Source organism: Lepidochelys olivacea (assembly GCF_965140295.1).
Source record: "Lepidochelys olivacea isolate rLepOli2 genome assembly, chromosome: 6".
NCBI classification, from domain to species: Eukaryota; Metazoa; Chordata; order Testudines; family Cheloniidae; genus Lepidochelys; species Lepidochelys olivacea.
In genome coordinates, this window is record NC_140416.1 from 109731927 (window position 1) to 109746557 (window position 14631).

Consider the following 14631-nt stretch of genomic DNA (forward strand, 5'->3'; position numbering starts at 1 on the left):
TATTTATGACACCACCCATCCTCACCTTTTAGTTTATTGTAAAGGTGTAGCATTCCAAGTGACAAGATTCAAATATCACCCTCACATGGGTAAACTGACAGGTCAATTTACACCTTTCTTAAATATATTCTGCTTCAATGAAAAAAATTCATGCCTTATTACACCATAACAGTTGCAAACCCAATACTCCAAATAGGATATGATCTCTGATGACATTTGGCTTTTACAGTCAGAGCAAACAAACTTAAGGTAATCCAAATTATTTCTTCCCCTTGTCTTAATTATGTTCAAACAAATTTAATTATATAGACAGACACTTTTTACATGAACAGATATCCTACCCAGCATACTTTAAGAGTTTTTGTTATTAAACCACCTCCCCCCAGTGATTTTAGAAAGATAGACTGTTTGAGTGGCTATGGTCTAAAACAATACTAGTACCAACATACTATTACATGAAGGGACATACTGACTTGGTATGAATGTACTGAACATCTTTCCAAGCATGGCAGAGAGGATAAGAGAAGAAGCTGTTTTCTTACCCTCCCCTCAACCCAAAGTCCAAGGGGCCCACTGCAACAGTTCAATCATACTCTACCTACATCCCTGAACTTGGGTGAAGAGAAGAGGGGGGCCCCTGAGGCCCTGCCATATGAAGAGATGCCTTTTTTTTTTTTAAAGGCACTCAGAAAAAGCTTTCAAAAGGCCCTCCTCTCTTTCTTGCTTCTGAAAAGACAGCAAGTACCTGCACACCCCATAATAAAAAAAATTCTAGATTTTGTGGCAAAAACACTCTACATTCTTCAGCACTCCAGTGTAGCAGATGGAAGCTTCTTTGACAGCTCCAGGCAAGAATTTATTTAAAATTTCAGTAATGCCAAGAAAGGAGCCCCAGTCATGTCCACAGCCCCAAACACAGGAAGACTGAATAATTACTACTTGCCTCCTCATTTAATTTGATGTTAAATTTAATTTAGCTTACATTGCCTGTAAATTCTCTTTTTTAATAGGCTACAGAAATGTGTACTGTAATACATAAAACTGTACTATAGTAAGAAGTCAGGTGAAGCTGGACATTTTGACAGTTGAGGCTTCTGGCATCTGCAAAAGTCGTTTTAGCATTGACATGTTAGCCAAGTATTAAAATTAAATTAAAGTGAAATAGTTGGTGTTGACACCAAAAATGTAAATCACTACATTTCAAAGTTAGACTCCCATTCCATGCAGGGATGAATGGGGCAATTAACACTTCAGAGTCTGCACTAGTTTAAATTTAATTCATGTGACATTAGTACTGTCACGTTTACAAAGCACTTGGGTACTACAGTGATCAGCAACAATATACACTCCTGGAGGAATTCTGTGCCACTGCGCAATGCAGAATTTCAGAAAATTCTCTGTTCCCCCTGCAGAATTTCCGGACGCCATTAGGGGCCACTGGACTCTACAGAGCCCAGCTTGCAGTGAGCAGAGAACCCAGCCTGGAGGGACTGGAGGCTGCACTCTTTGATCCTCATTTTCCCAGGGACAGGAGAGGGTTTGGGAGAGACAGCCAGCTCTCGCAAAGGGTAAGGAAGGGTAGGGCTGCACCACACTATGTCCCCTGGCAGGACAGGGAAGAAATTTGGGGGAGTAAAGGTTCCCAGGGTGCTGGTGTCTGGGCCAGGGGCTCTAGGAGGAGAGGGGTGCTGGTGTCTGCCACAGAGCCCCCTCCAGCAGTCCATTACTGGAACTGGGTTGTTGTAGGAGTTGTTTTTTAATTCTCTACTCCTGGGGGAATCTTTTTTGCTCATCTGTATTGTTGACAGGTATTTTGAAACAATCACTCCAGTTTCAATTGTAATTTGTGTTATTTTGACAAATAAAATATACAGAATTTTAAAAATATTGTGTGCAGAATTTAATTTTTTGGTGCAGAATTCCCCCAGAAGTGAATATAAAACTCTAAGAAACAGATTGTTTGGATGGTTTTCTTTGCAACCACATGGGCTAGAAACTTGCTTGTTTTAAAATGAAAGCATGGATTCTTAAGTACACTTACAGTTCACCAGTAGCATAATTTGCTGAAGAATATACTAGATTTTGGTGTTAGGAAAGAAGGAAGTTGGGCTAAAAAACAAAAATAGGTAAGGTCTCTAAGCAATCACTCCTCATGTTTGCACTTAAAAATGTAACTTCCAAAGAAGACACATTGGATTTGTCCTTGTGTGTTTCTTTATGCTGCATTAAAGAGACCTGAATGTTGTTTTCGGTTTTTTAGAACATTTTATTCTACTTGGAGTTATTTTTACATTAGAGATTTAAGTCTTCTAGCCTAAACAAGACACGAAGCCCTTATCTGCATGTTAGACAATTTAACACCTAATATATATAGTAACAAATAGAGTAGTTTTTAAAACAGCTTCTCTCTGTCTTTATTAGATTCTACATCTTGGTTAGCCAAGAGGATATTGGAAAGCTTTATAATATTGTTTTTTTCTAGGGTAGAGATGACCCTTAATGACTGGAAAATTAGTGAAATTGTGACATCACAAGACATACATAAATAAAATTTAGTTGTTAAGAGGGAAAGAAACCACCTAACAATTTAAAATTAATGTGTTTGTTTTTTGTTAGGACCTGTTTAACTTCATAACTAAGATTTTGAAAAGACTATGCATTTGTTAAAGATTTAACGCCATTGCTCATTCAATTAAGACCACGTCTTCATTATGGAGCCTATAGTAGGATAGCTATGGCACTGTAGCTATGCCAGTATAACCCTGAATTGTGATGGAAGGGGTTTTTCCTGTCACTGTCAGACCACTACCTTCCTGAGCAATGCTAGCTAGGTCATCTGAAGCATTCATCCATCAATCTAGCTGTGTCTACAACCAGGGTAAGGTCAGTATAGCTACAGCAATCAGAGGGTATAGATTTTTCACATCCCTGAGCATCATGGCTATGTCAACCTAATTTAAGTGCAGGCCAGTTCTGAGCATGTAATGCCTCAGACCAAGCTACTTTACACTTCTGTGGCTTGTTGGAGAACCACTGAAGATCAGATTTTACATTCCTAGTATTTAAGAAAAAAACAGTGAAAATATTTAACTACTTTTTAGGCCTTTTTCATATACATAAGTTTATATTTTTAAGTTAGAAAACCATGACAGTTAGTGGCCAGTTTGGCCTCCAGTCTACATTAGATCATTTTAGGGCTGCTATAGCTTAAGGCGCTATTGTAGCATTTGTTGGGAAACATCAAATCACAAGTCACACTTGGCCTACACTAGGAAAGAAGGACATAGAGCCAGCCAAACTAGCTCTATGCCAACGAAGAATTCCCTAGTGCTGATGGAATCTCCACCTGCCCTCATATAGCAGCTTTTGGATCCTTTTTGCCAAAGGAGGAACCATGGATCAGGCCCTAAGTTCTTCCCTTCTTTCAAGATAGAAGAAAAATAGTAAGTTGCAGAATAAAGCAGGTAAGCTACAGCATTAAAAAAAATTTAGAAGAAGACAGCTAAAACAAATAGAACATGCTGTCATGTCAAGGGAGATGGTGTCTGTTTTAACAAACAGTCTATGGGTGTGGCTTTAAAATAATTAAATTGATTCGGACATGATTGAAGAGCACAGAGTAGGTCTCCCACTACAAATCTTTCACATGCCAAAGAATCTGATTCAAATATCTTCTCCAAAACTTAGACAATTGTGGACAAAAAAGTAGTAATCCTGCAGACATGCTGAAATATTCAGAGATGCTTTCTTTAGACAATATTAAAAAAAGATACAGTGAACACTAATCAAAGTATCTTATCTAATCTTCAAAAATAGACAGTCCAGTTGGTTTTGAGCCCTAATGCTAGTTAGTCTACAGAACATATTAAACAGCCTGTGAAATAAAAAACAAGCACTGGTAACCATAGAGAAGGAGGGAGTTTTAAATGCCTTCATAAGGCACAAATAAATATCAGGCTTCACTTATTTGCCTGTTATTAGTGCCAGTGGCTTGTCATTTTTAAATACAATATAAAAATTAACTATTTGACTGAAAGTTATCTACCTATTTGAATACTAATTGGTATCTGAAGGAGTCTGAAACATGATGCTTTCATATTTTACGACTTTAAGACTAAAGATTTGAAACATCCATAAACTAACTGTTAGCCTCTTGGGTATGTGAAGGATGGTTGCCACAAGTGGATCCTGGTGGTCTATTTTACAAACAAATCATTACCGTTTCCATCTTGGGTGGTCCAATCCACATGTTGAAGCACAGTATTATTGGTTAAATTCATATGCATCATAACCACACAAGTCAGAGATGCTTATTTCCCATGCTACCCACCACACTGCATGTCTTTGCCAGATCCTGAGTCATCACTGCCACTCTTCCAAAGACCCAGGTTATCAAGACAATGTTCTCTCCCCATCCTCAGTCAACCCCTTAAAGATTGGTTAAATTTCTCCCTTATTCTTGAAGAATTAAAATTTAGCTTCTTGCAACAAGTCTATTCATGTGTTCAAACAAGAAGGATGAGACTTTATATATTTGCTTTCATCTTCTCAACAGTATTACAAATCTAGGTGCTTCATGTATTATAAAATTGATTTCTTTTAGTCAATAAGAAACCTAAAAACTGCACATTTTAATTAAAATATAGATTAAAATTCAAGTTATGCCCACTAACTCTACCACTACAAAATTATGGCAATATCCCAGGATGTAACTGAAATCTACAAAACCTAGTCTTCATGTACTGATACCATTGCTTTATTTACTTGGCTCAATCATTTTCTTTTTGAGCTGGGTAATGTCAAATTAATTTTCTGTAGCCTATTTCCTAACATTGCTTCTGATGTAAATCTTTTCAGAACCTAAAGTTCGGCTGAACAGGATTATACTGGAGGTCTATTTATGGTAAATTGTGTGTTTAAAGAATTAAAAGGTCTCCCCATACTTTTTGTAAAACAGTCTGCAGAAAACCTAAGATTTCATTAAAAAATGAAAAGGAGTATTTGTGGCACCGTAGAGACTAACCAATTTATCTGAGCAGGAGCTTTCGTGAGCTACAGCTCACTTCATCGGATGCATACCATGGAAACTGCAGAAGACATTATATACACACACAGAGACCATGAAACAATACCTCCTCCCACCCCACTGTCCTGCTGGTAATAGCTTATCTAAAGGGATCATCAAGTTGGGCCATTTCCAGCACAAATCCAGGTTCTCACCCTCCACCCCCCCACACACAAACTCACTCTCATGCCCACCTTGATTATCATGCACATTGTAGGGAGAGGGGTCACTTTGGATAAACTATTACCAGCAGGAGAGTGAGTTTGTGTGTGTGGTTTTTGGAGGGGGGTGAGAGAACCTGGATTTGTGCAGGAAATGGCCCACCTTGATTATCATACACATTGTGAAGAGAGTGGTCACTTTGGATGGGCTATTACCAGCAGGAGAGTGAGTTTGTGTGGGGGGGGGTGGAGGGTGAGAAGCTGGATTTGTGCTGGAAATGGCCCAACTTGATGATCCCTTTAGATAAGCTATTACCAGCAGGATAGTGGGGTGGGAGGAGGTATTGTTTCATGGTCTCTGTGTGTATATAATGTCTTCTGCAGTTTCCATGGTATGCATCCGATGAAGTGAGCTGTAGCTCACGAAAGCTCCTGCTCAAATAAATTGGTTAGTCTCTACGGTGCCACAAGTACGCCTTTTCTTTTTGCGAATACAGACTAACACGGCTGTTACTCTGAAACCTGTCATTAAAAAATGAAGGCTTCATTTGTAAATGTATTCTTCAGAATGCAAATTGATGAAATGTTACCTTAAAGTAGACATTAGGGACAGGAATCAGTAAACCAACATATATACATGTCTCCTAGTTCAAAGTTAATATCCCCTCACACACACACTGCAGTCTGTTGCCCAACTGAATGGCACAAAGTGAAAGCAGTACGCTCTTACTTTTATTTCCACCTCTTAAGAGCTAGCCTAAAGAACACTATGTCTACACTCCAAAAAAATATCCACAGCAGCAAGTCTCAGAAGCTGGAGTCAACTGACCTGGGCTCACAATCCAATGCTAAAAATAGAGTGCAGATATAGGGGTTCAGGCTGGAGCCTGGTCTCTGAGACATAGCTCAAAAGCCAGCAATGGGGGTGAATCAGTTGATCCAGGCTCTTAAAGGCATATTTACATTACAATCTTAAGTGGGCCTAAGCTAGGTCGACCTACAGCCACCGCAGGAATTAACGTGGTGGCTGTAGATGTCCACACTAACCTCCTTCTGTTGGTGGTGCACATCCTCACCAGGAGTACTTCCACTGACTGAAGAGGGGCAGTGGGGGGGGCTGAGAGCCAGGACTCTCAGCCCCATGCAGCTCCCTACTAGGAACCCAGCTGGCCCCAGGGCTTCTTGCCTTCCTGTTCCCAGCTGGGGGAAGCTGCCCAGGGCTTCTCACCTCCAGCAGGGAGATCCACACCCAGAGTCCAGCTGACATGCTCTCGGTGGGGAACCAAGAACCAGACCAGCAGGAGGTGGACAGCTGGGCTCTGAACTGGCTGCTGGCAGCCAAGAGCTGGGACTCGGGGTGGGGGGGGCACAGTAGGGAGCCCATGGAGAAGCCCAAGCTAGCAGCCTGGGTGGCAATCTGGTTTGGAGCAGAGACCTGGTGCCAGGGTTTCTTGTCAACTTCACTGCTCCAGCCTAGCCATGAAGTTGACTTACATCAGCTGTTGGCTGTCTTGTAACGCAGTGCCCTATCTACACCAACACAAGCCCTATGTCTGTTGTGGAGGTGGAGTTATGATGTTGGTGTAGTAGGGCACTTACATTAGCAGGAGCAAGGCTATAGTATGTACACTGACATAAGCTGCCTTATGTCAACCTATGTCGATATAACTGTGTAGTGTAGGCCAGGTCTTGGACTTGCTGACTCAGGTCTTTTTTGCAGTCTGAAACATACCCATAGTGGAATCAAGAGGATGGGGAAGAACAACAAGAACAGGCATAAATCAGGATGAATGCAGTACTGCCAACTCCAAGCGTTCAAACTGAAACTGAATTTACGAATGTCAAGTTGACATATGTACCTCTACAACTAGAATACAGAACAGTTGACCTTGCTGAGTAAAAGGAAGTGTATATTTATTCTGATTTAAATTAGGGTCAAGCCATGCCCACATTTGACTTCTTGGAAAATATAAATTTAAAAAAATTAAATGTTGTCTGCACCTTTATGACAGTGTACGCTTCTCAGCATTCATCTGAAAGCCAACTTTCTATATATAAAAAAAGTCCTGCAGGCACTTAATACAGAAGTAGACTCCTTTGGCAAATTTTATTTAAAAACAGTTCCGTTATATATGCAGTAAAGATTTTTTTGTTCTTGTTGTTGTTTTAAAAAAAAAAAAAAAAAACATACATACATTAGGGCTCCAGACTGCGACTGACTCAAACTTCATATACTTAGCCACCACGCATTTTGGAAAAGGGATATAATTTCAAGTACTACCATAGTAAGCTGCAAAACACAAAGGAACAAAAACCAAACACACTAAGTAACTGATTAGCCCTCACAAAAAAAAAAACAAAAAAAAACACCACACACACGCATCTTAACTTTAGATCCAAAGTTAAGGTTTCATCCTAACCACCACAGGATTCTATCCAGACAAAGACAGCTGAAGCCTTCCAGACCACAAGACTACAGATACTGGCTATCAGCAGGCCAACCTATCCAAGATAGAAATCAACACCTAGGCCAAAGTTCCACAGAACAAAATAGATTTCCCCCATCTTCTTCAAGCAACTCCTAAAATTCATCTCAATGAACCCCATGCATCACAATATCTTTCTTCCATGTCTCTCTACTAAAGGTGCACAGCCCACAAGTATTCATTCCCAAGCCATAGAGATGAAATCCACATCCCTGCATAGGATGTGGAAGTGAGAACCTACCAACAACTACCTAGAAATCAAATGGTATATTGGAGGAATACTTTATGTCTGTTGCCGAGCTCTACTGTAGCAGCTCCTCCCCAACCACATCTCCTCTTGTGTAGGACAGAAAGACACTGGTGAGTCGAAAGGGAAAAGGGCGGATAGTAATCTGCAAGGTCAGGTCACTTTGAAGCCATCATCAAAGGGAATATGCAATTAAAGCACTTCTCCTTGAAGATGTCTTCCCCAGTTAACTCCATCCCCCCACCTCACAAACCTTCAGTTCTAGGTTTCAGAGTAACAGCCATGTTAGTCTGTATTCACAAAAAGAAAAGGAGTACTTGTGGCACCTTAGAGACTAACCAATTTATTTGAGCATAAGCTTCCGTGAGCTACAGCTCACTTCAATGTAATAATGATAGACTAAGAATTATACAGTTGGTGATGGAAAAGAAAAGTAGCCTCCTCAAAACTGGTTATGGTCAATGCAATTGCGTTGCCAGGAGTACCCACAGCACTTTTGGAAGTCAACACTCATAATGGCTATTTTAACCTGTAAAGAGCCACATTAAGTTAGATGACGAAAAGGTATCAGATAGTTACTGGTTTTGTACATTTTGCCTTACCACTAAGATCAAATCAGACAAAAATCAAAGATGTTTTTACTTCTTTTGGTGAAAGTAGGTCAGTGATATCAACCGTTTATAAAAAATGGACATGTATGTCTTGATTAAAGTACTTTGCGATGGGGACTACAGTCTGCAGAATCACTGACTTTTTGTATTCATCATCCCTATTTCTAGCTGGAGACCCAAAAGTTTACCATTTTTGCTCCTGCATAATATTTCCCAGCTGAGCAAAACTGGCAAACTGCATGGTGTTCTGTCCATTTCCCATTAGTAGGGTGGATTAAAAGTTTATTTGAGTTATACTGAGTGTGACAGGGTCAGGCCAGATGGCTATAGGAGAGTGCTAGAAGGTAGATACATTAGCCCCAGATTCAGCAGGTTCTTTCTCCCCAAGTAAGATAATGGGCTGTTTCAGAACCATCAGGAAGTTGCTGGAACCAACTAAGGCAGGCAGGCTGGCTAATTAGAACACCTTGTTTAAAGAGGACCTCACTTCAATAGTAAAGAGCATGCGAGGAGCTGGGAGCAAGAGGCACACAAGGAGTTGAGAGTGAGAAGCTGTACTGCTGGAGGACTGAGTATAAGTATCATCAGGAGGAAGGTCCTGCGGTGAGGATAAAGGAGGTGTTGGGAGGAGGCCATGGGGAAGTAGTCCAGGGAGTTGTAGCCGTCATACAGCTGTTACATTGTAAGGAGAGTGATCACTTTAGATAAGCTATTACCAGCAGGAGAGTGGGGTGGGGGGAGAGAAAACCTTTTGTAGTGATAAACACCCATTTTTTCATGGTTTGTGTGTATAAAAAGATCTTCTGTACTTTCTACAGTATGCATCTGTGGAAGTGAGCTGTAGCTCACGAAAGCTTATGCTCAAATAAATTGGTTAGCCTCTAAGGTGCCACAAGTACTCCTTTTCTTTTTGCGAATACAGACTAACAGCTGCAACTCTGAAACCTGTAGACAGCGGTGATCCATAAGGCCCTGGGCTGGAACCCAGAGTAGAGGGTGGGCCTGGGTTTCTTCCCCCCACCTCATCTTCCTATTTGATACAAGAGGAGTTGACCTGGAGTGTGGGTCCCACCAGAGGGTAAGGTCCCTGGCCTGTCCCCTGACCCACTAGGTGGATCAGCAGAGACTACGGGGATTGTTCTCCTCCCTTTCCCCATGCTTGCCAGTGATTAGGTTAGATGAATGAAAGGCAGGTTTGAGCCACTAGCAAAAGTGGCCAAACTGAGGGCTGCCATGAATCTGAGGCGAGCAAATCTGCCAATAAAGCGCAGGACCCACCAAGGCAGAGGAGGAACTTTGTCACATAAGGTTTATTTTTTAAAAGAAGATTTAAAATTAAATATGAATTTAACACAACATATTAAAGGTGTCAAGGCCTAAAATGATCTCTCAAACGATATAAATATGTTCAATCAAGGAGCCTATCAAAAATTTTGAGTTAAAGACATCAGAGGAAAATACCTAGCGTGAGGTCAAGCTTTACAAATATGGCACAACTGATCATGCACTGTATTAAGGGCTTGCTTTAATAAAATAAATTTTATATGCTGTTGCGTTTAATTAAATTCCAGTTATCATCTTAATGCAGCTTAACACATCACGAGCAAAAAATTATCTAGTAAATAAGTAATATAGTATTCACCATTTTCTAACATACTAAAAATGTACAATTAATAAGAACCTGGAAATATTAAGCTACATAATTGCTTAAGTAAATATACACAGTTACGGCATAACCAGTGTAAAGGCTCTAGTTGTAAAAATCAACTTCTTGTAACTGTTAGATCAAGAATTGGGAATGCACCTTTCTTTAGAAAATAACTAAAATATGAATGGAAAAGTTGATAGATTTATAACCAAGGCTTTTTACTTGGTGATTTAAATAATTTAAAATCACCTTGATTTAAATCAATCCACTCTGCACCATTACTACAGGGAATTCAACCACCCAGGACCACAGGAAGCACCAACTGAACAGTTACTCTTGTATTCCACCAAGATGTGGCAGAATAAGGAAGAAGAGTTTCGAAGGAGGAGAGAAAAGGTGTGCAAATGGCAAGAAGATCCTTATTGGTAAAACCTCTTTCTGGAGAGGATATCCTCCCTCTTCCCTTTGTGTGGGGGGGTGGGGGGGAGAAGCATGGAGGGAAGGTAGAAAGGAATCATGCTTCCCCATCAAGTTGAGACATTTAGGAATTAAGGATGAAATCCAGTTTCAACCCATTAGCTGTCAAGTTTACCATTCAATTCCTGGATATCTGATCACTGAGTCAACAGAACAGTTGGATACAGATTTCAATTATTTCTAAACTTTTCTATTTACCTTGTTAAAACAAATACTGGCTAAACAGCTGTTAACCACAGAGAGTGTAGGTCTGGCAATATGTAAAAAGTGTTTTGCAAACATGTTTTTGTTCACTAATTATTCAAAAGCTATTTCATGAAGGAGAAATCTTTCATTAATTTGTTTAGGAGCTACCTCATACAATAAGTTAGGGCATTAACCTTTCACTCCTGAAAATCTGGGCTCAAAACCTATTTTGAGTCAAAAGTGAAACTAAGTCTAGTCCCATTCCAGTCCCCCAGATCGTCTGCTCACAAAACTAGATCACTACACAGAGAGAATTTGGTATTTGACATTTTTGTAGAGGTCCAAAAGTAGAATATCCAGGATAAACTAGATCAGGATTGAGGTGCACTCTCAAAAAGTTATTGAAGTACACATATGTGCTACATTATGGCAGATTCAAGTGAGTGTTATTTATTAATTTCATTACCACAGGATTCACTCAATTCTTCAGAAAGGAAAACAAATCAAATATTTCAGAATTTGGATTTAGTAACTTCTAGTTTTCAAAACTGAAATAGCTGTTGTAAGGGAATTTTTGTATTAAAAAGACATCAATACTAAAATACTTTGAAGTAAGTTTCAGAAACATAAAAAAAAAGTTACCTCAAGACTACCACAAGCAACTGCAATATTTAAAACTAGCCTGGAGTGAATACAAAACATTCAGACTAATCAAAGGCCTAGAAAGAGTCCAAACACTTCACTTCTGAAGTTCTCCCAGTCCAAAAATCATATGCTAACAGGAAGCAATGGCAAACAAGTATATTTAAATCAGAGATTTCCATGACCTATAGTTTACATGTTATCTTTTCTGAAGCATAAAAGCTGATAAAATTACCAGTCATTTTTTCCCTCCACTCTCTAAAACTGCACAAGATCCATAGGTTTATGGACTACAAATCAATTATTCTTATTGTCGCTGTTTTACAAGATTTTTTTTTAATCTTAATGGAATCCTTTTGTATTTGGTAGCTGAAAACTAGATGAAAAAATCATTTAAAAATATCTCATGGTAACCACCACCTTGTACTGGTCAAAATGAAAATTTAGATCTAATTTACTCTTAGTTTCTGAATTTCCTCTCAAGCTTGAACAGAAATAGTTTTAACTCAATTTCACTTCCATATTCTCACTGACAAGCAGCCTGCTGCAGTGTTCTGGCTACAGGGTGGAGGAATTTTAAACTTAAAAACACATTTCAATTCCAATTAAAAAAACAGATCAAAATAAGACACCCAATATGAACTTTTTAGAAGCTAGTTTTTAATAACCCAAATTTGAACTTGAAATCAAATGAATATGGCTGTGTTACTCAAGTTTCAAGACAGGTTTCAGAGTAACAGCCCTGTTAGTCTATATCCACAAAAAGAAAAAGGAGGACTTGTGGCACCTTAGAGACTAACAAATTTATTTGAGCACAAGCTTTTGTGAGCTACAGCTCACTTCATCGGATGCATTCAAATAAATTGGTTAGTCTCTAAGGTGCCACAAGTCCTCCTTTTCTTTTTTCAAGTCTCAAGAGTTAGCCACAAACCTAATACCGGCATCAAGCACAACTCTCTCCTGGCCACTGCACCAAACCCACACGCAATCTCCACTCTTATGTTGTGAGAGAGGCAAATTAATTTGTTTATTTAACTTTTAAAAATAAAAAAAAAAGTTAAATAATCTCCACACTGAAGTCGCAAGAAGCAGAGAAAGGAGACACGGGAGAGATGTCCTGCCATCCTGAGATGGAGAGGCTGAAGATATAGCTGCTCCATGGATTCCTCCTATCAGGAAAGCGCATGAAGCCGCTTGAGAAAGGACCAAAGATGTACCTCCTACCCGAGAGAGCTCTTATTAACCCTTCTTCACACGTGGCCGATGAAAATGTGTTTAAAGAAAAACAAACAAGGCTTCACGCCGAAAAAATCCAGCCCACGCTGTAACCGCTGAGGAACCACAGGGCTCGAACCTGCTCCCCACGGATCAGCAGGAAACTAATGTACCACAGAAGCACGAGCGGTCTCCAGAGCCCGGAGACCTGCCATGCAGTGCGGAGCGCGAAAGCCACAGGGTCCTTGGCCCGTCACGCGCAGGGCTGGCTGTCAGACGCGCGGCCCCAAGGAGGCTGGGCAGCCCCTCTGCCCGCAGGGCAAACGGACAGGGACAGACGAGGCTGCCGCCTTGCTCTGAGAGAAACCTCCTCAGCCAGGCAAAGATGGGGAGGGGGGTGACATGGGGCCCCACGCCCACCCCGGGGCACGGGGCATTTCAGCCCGCACCGGGGGTGTAATTGACTGGGTCCCCCTCCCCCACCACGAAGTGGCCTACACACAACAGAGACCGAAGAGGGGGGCTGTGGTGCCGAGCGCCTTTCCCAGCCTCACCGCCGGGCTGGCCATGCCCGGCCAAGGAAATGAGCACGGACTCGGCTACAAGGGAGGAGGAGCGCAGCCGCCCTCAGCGCGGGATCGGGGCGCCCTGGACGAAGCGGGTCTCGCACTCACCGGCATCATCTCCGGAGCGGTTCCTCAGCCTCCGTCGCTCCCAGCCGCCTTAGCTGCCGCGCGGGCTGCTTCCCTCAGCGGCCAGGGGAAGCGGAGACCGTGGCCGCAGCGACGAGAGGCGCCTCTCGCTTCCCCACAGGCCTCGCTTCCCGGTGGCTGCTGCCCACAGCGGGGAGAGGGCGGCGGCGGCGGCCGGGCTCCCCAGCCCCTCACTTCAGCGCTTCCTGCTCCGCGTTCCCTGCCGCTCCGCCAGGCCAGGGGTTAAACGACAGCGCCGCCTCCCCATTGGCCGGGACGGAACGCCTCGATCGAGGAGGGGGATGGGGCGGAGGGGGGGGGTAAAAGGCATGCGCGCGCGCGCGGGGCCTTTAGCCCACGTGACACCAGCAGCGCGCTCGCTCTCTCTCTCTCTCTCTCGCTGTGCTAGTGTTGTTATTATCCGCCCCCAAGCGGGGCCCCGCCCCCGGGCACCTAGGTTCTCCCCCCTCCCATCCGTGCCCTTTATTGTCAGGTGTCCTAGCCCTTTCCCCTGTCTTCTGCGCCTGCCTTGTCACCCCAGACCCTCTCCCGTCCTCTGCTGCCGGGCTGTGTCCGCTCCTCCGCTGCGTCGCCCGGCCTCTCCCCAGGGCCCGGCCCGGCCCGCCACCACTTTTCCTCACGCTCGTGTGCAGCGCCTGCTCTGCCCCCCACCCCAGCCGCGCTCATTTTCTGCTGACGCCGCACCCTGGGCCCGCTGCAGGGGCAAACTGGGCCCGTCCCCGCCCTGTTCCCAAGGCAGCGGACCTGGCCTGCGACTTCCATCTCCCGAGCAAACGTAGGCTGTCCCCGCCTCCCCCCGCTGCTTGCCATGTTCTGTGTTACTGTTGCTTCCCATCACTGAACCGGGGCGCTAACAGGCGCTCTGGGGTCCAGGCTCTTGCCCCAGGGGGGCTGCAGGAAAAAGGCCACTCTACAGGGCCATTTGTCGCAGCGGAGCTGACAGGCTTCCCACAGGCGTCACCCGCTGCTGGAATGTGGGGAATGCGGATTTGCAGGGGCAAAGTCCTCAGAGCGTCCCCATCCCCGCCTCCTCCTGCCCTACACTGAAAGCAGGCTGCAGCGACAACTGCAGGAAGGAGCCGGAGGAAGGAGCCCTCAGTGAAGGTGTAACCCTTCTGATCAGCGCTCTCCGGAGGTGCGGGAGTGCGGCGTGCGACGTGAAGCCTGAAGGACAAAAGCA

General features: G+C 43.0%; 1 protein-coding gene across 4 annotated transcripts in view; it reads right to left on the reverse strand.

The window, feature by feature from the left end:
- Nucleotides 1–13730, reverse strand: part of PPP1R13B (protein phosphatase 1 regulatory subunit 13B) — a 139159-nt gene extending 125429 nt beyond the window's left edge. For 3 of the 4 annotated variants that reach the window (XM_084630991.1, XM_084630990.1, XM_084630989.1), the window contains exons 1-2: nucleotides 13413–13730; nucleotides 7422–7516 (exon numbers count right to left, since the gene is read on the reverse strand). In XM_084630991.1, the coding sequence (XP_084487117.1) occupies nucleotides 7422–7457 (36 nt within the window). In that variant the 5' untranslated portion in view covers nucleotides 7458–7516; nucleotides 13413–13730. The remainder of the gene's footprint in view (nucleotides 1–7421; nucleotides 7517–13412) is intronic. The other variant, XM_084630988.1, reaches the window with a different exon arrangement.
- Nucleotides 13731–14631: the final 901 nt, after the last annotated feature.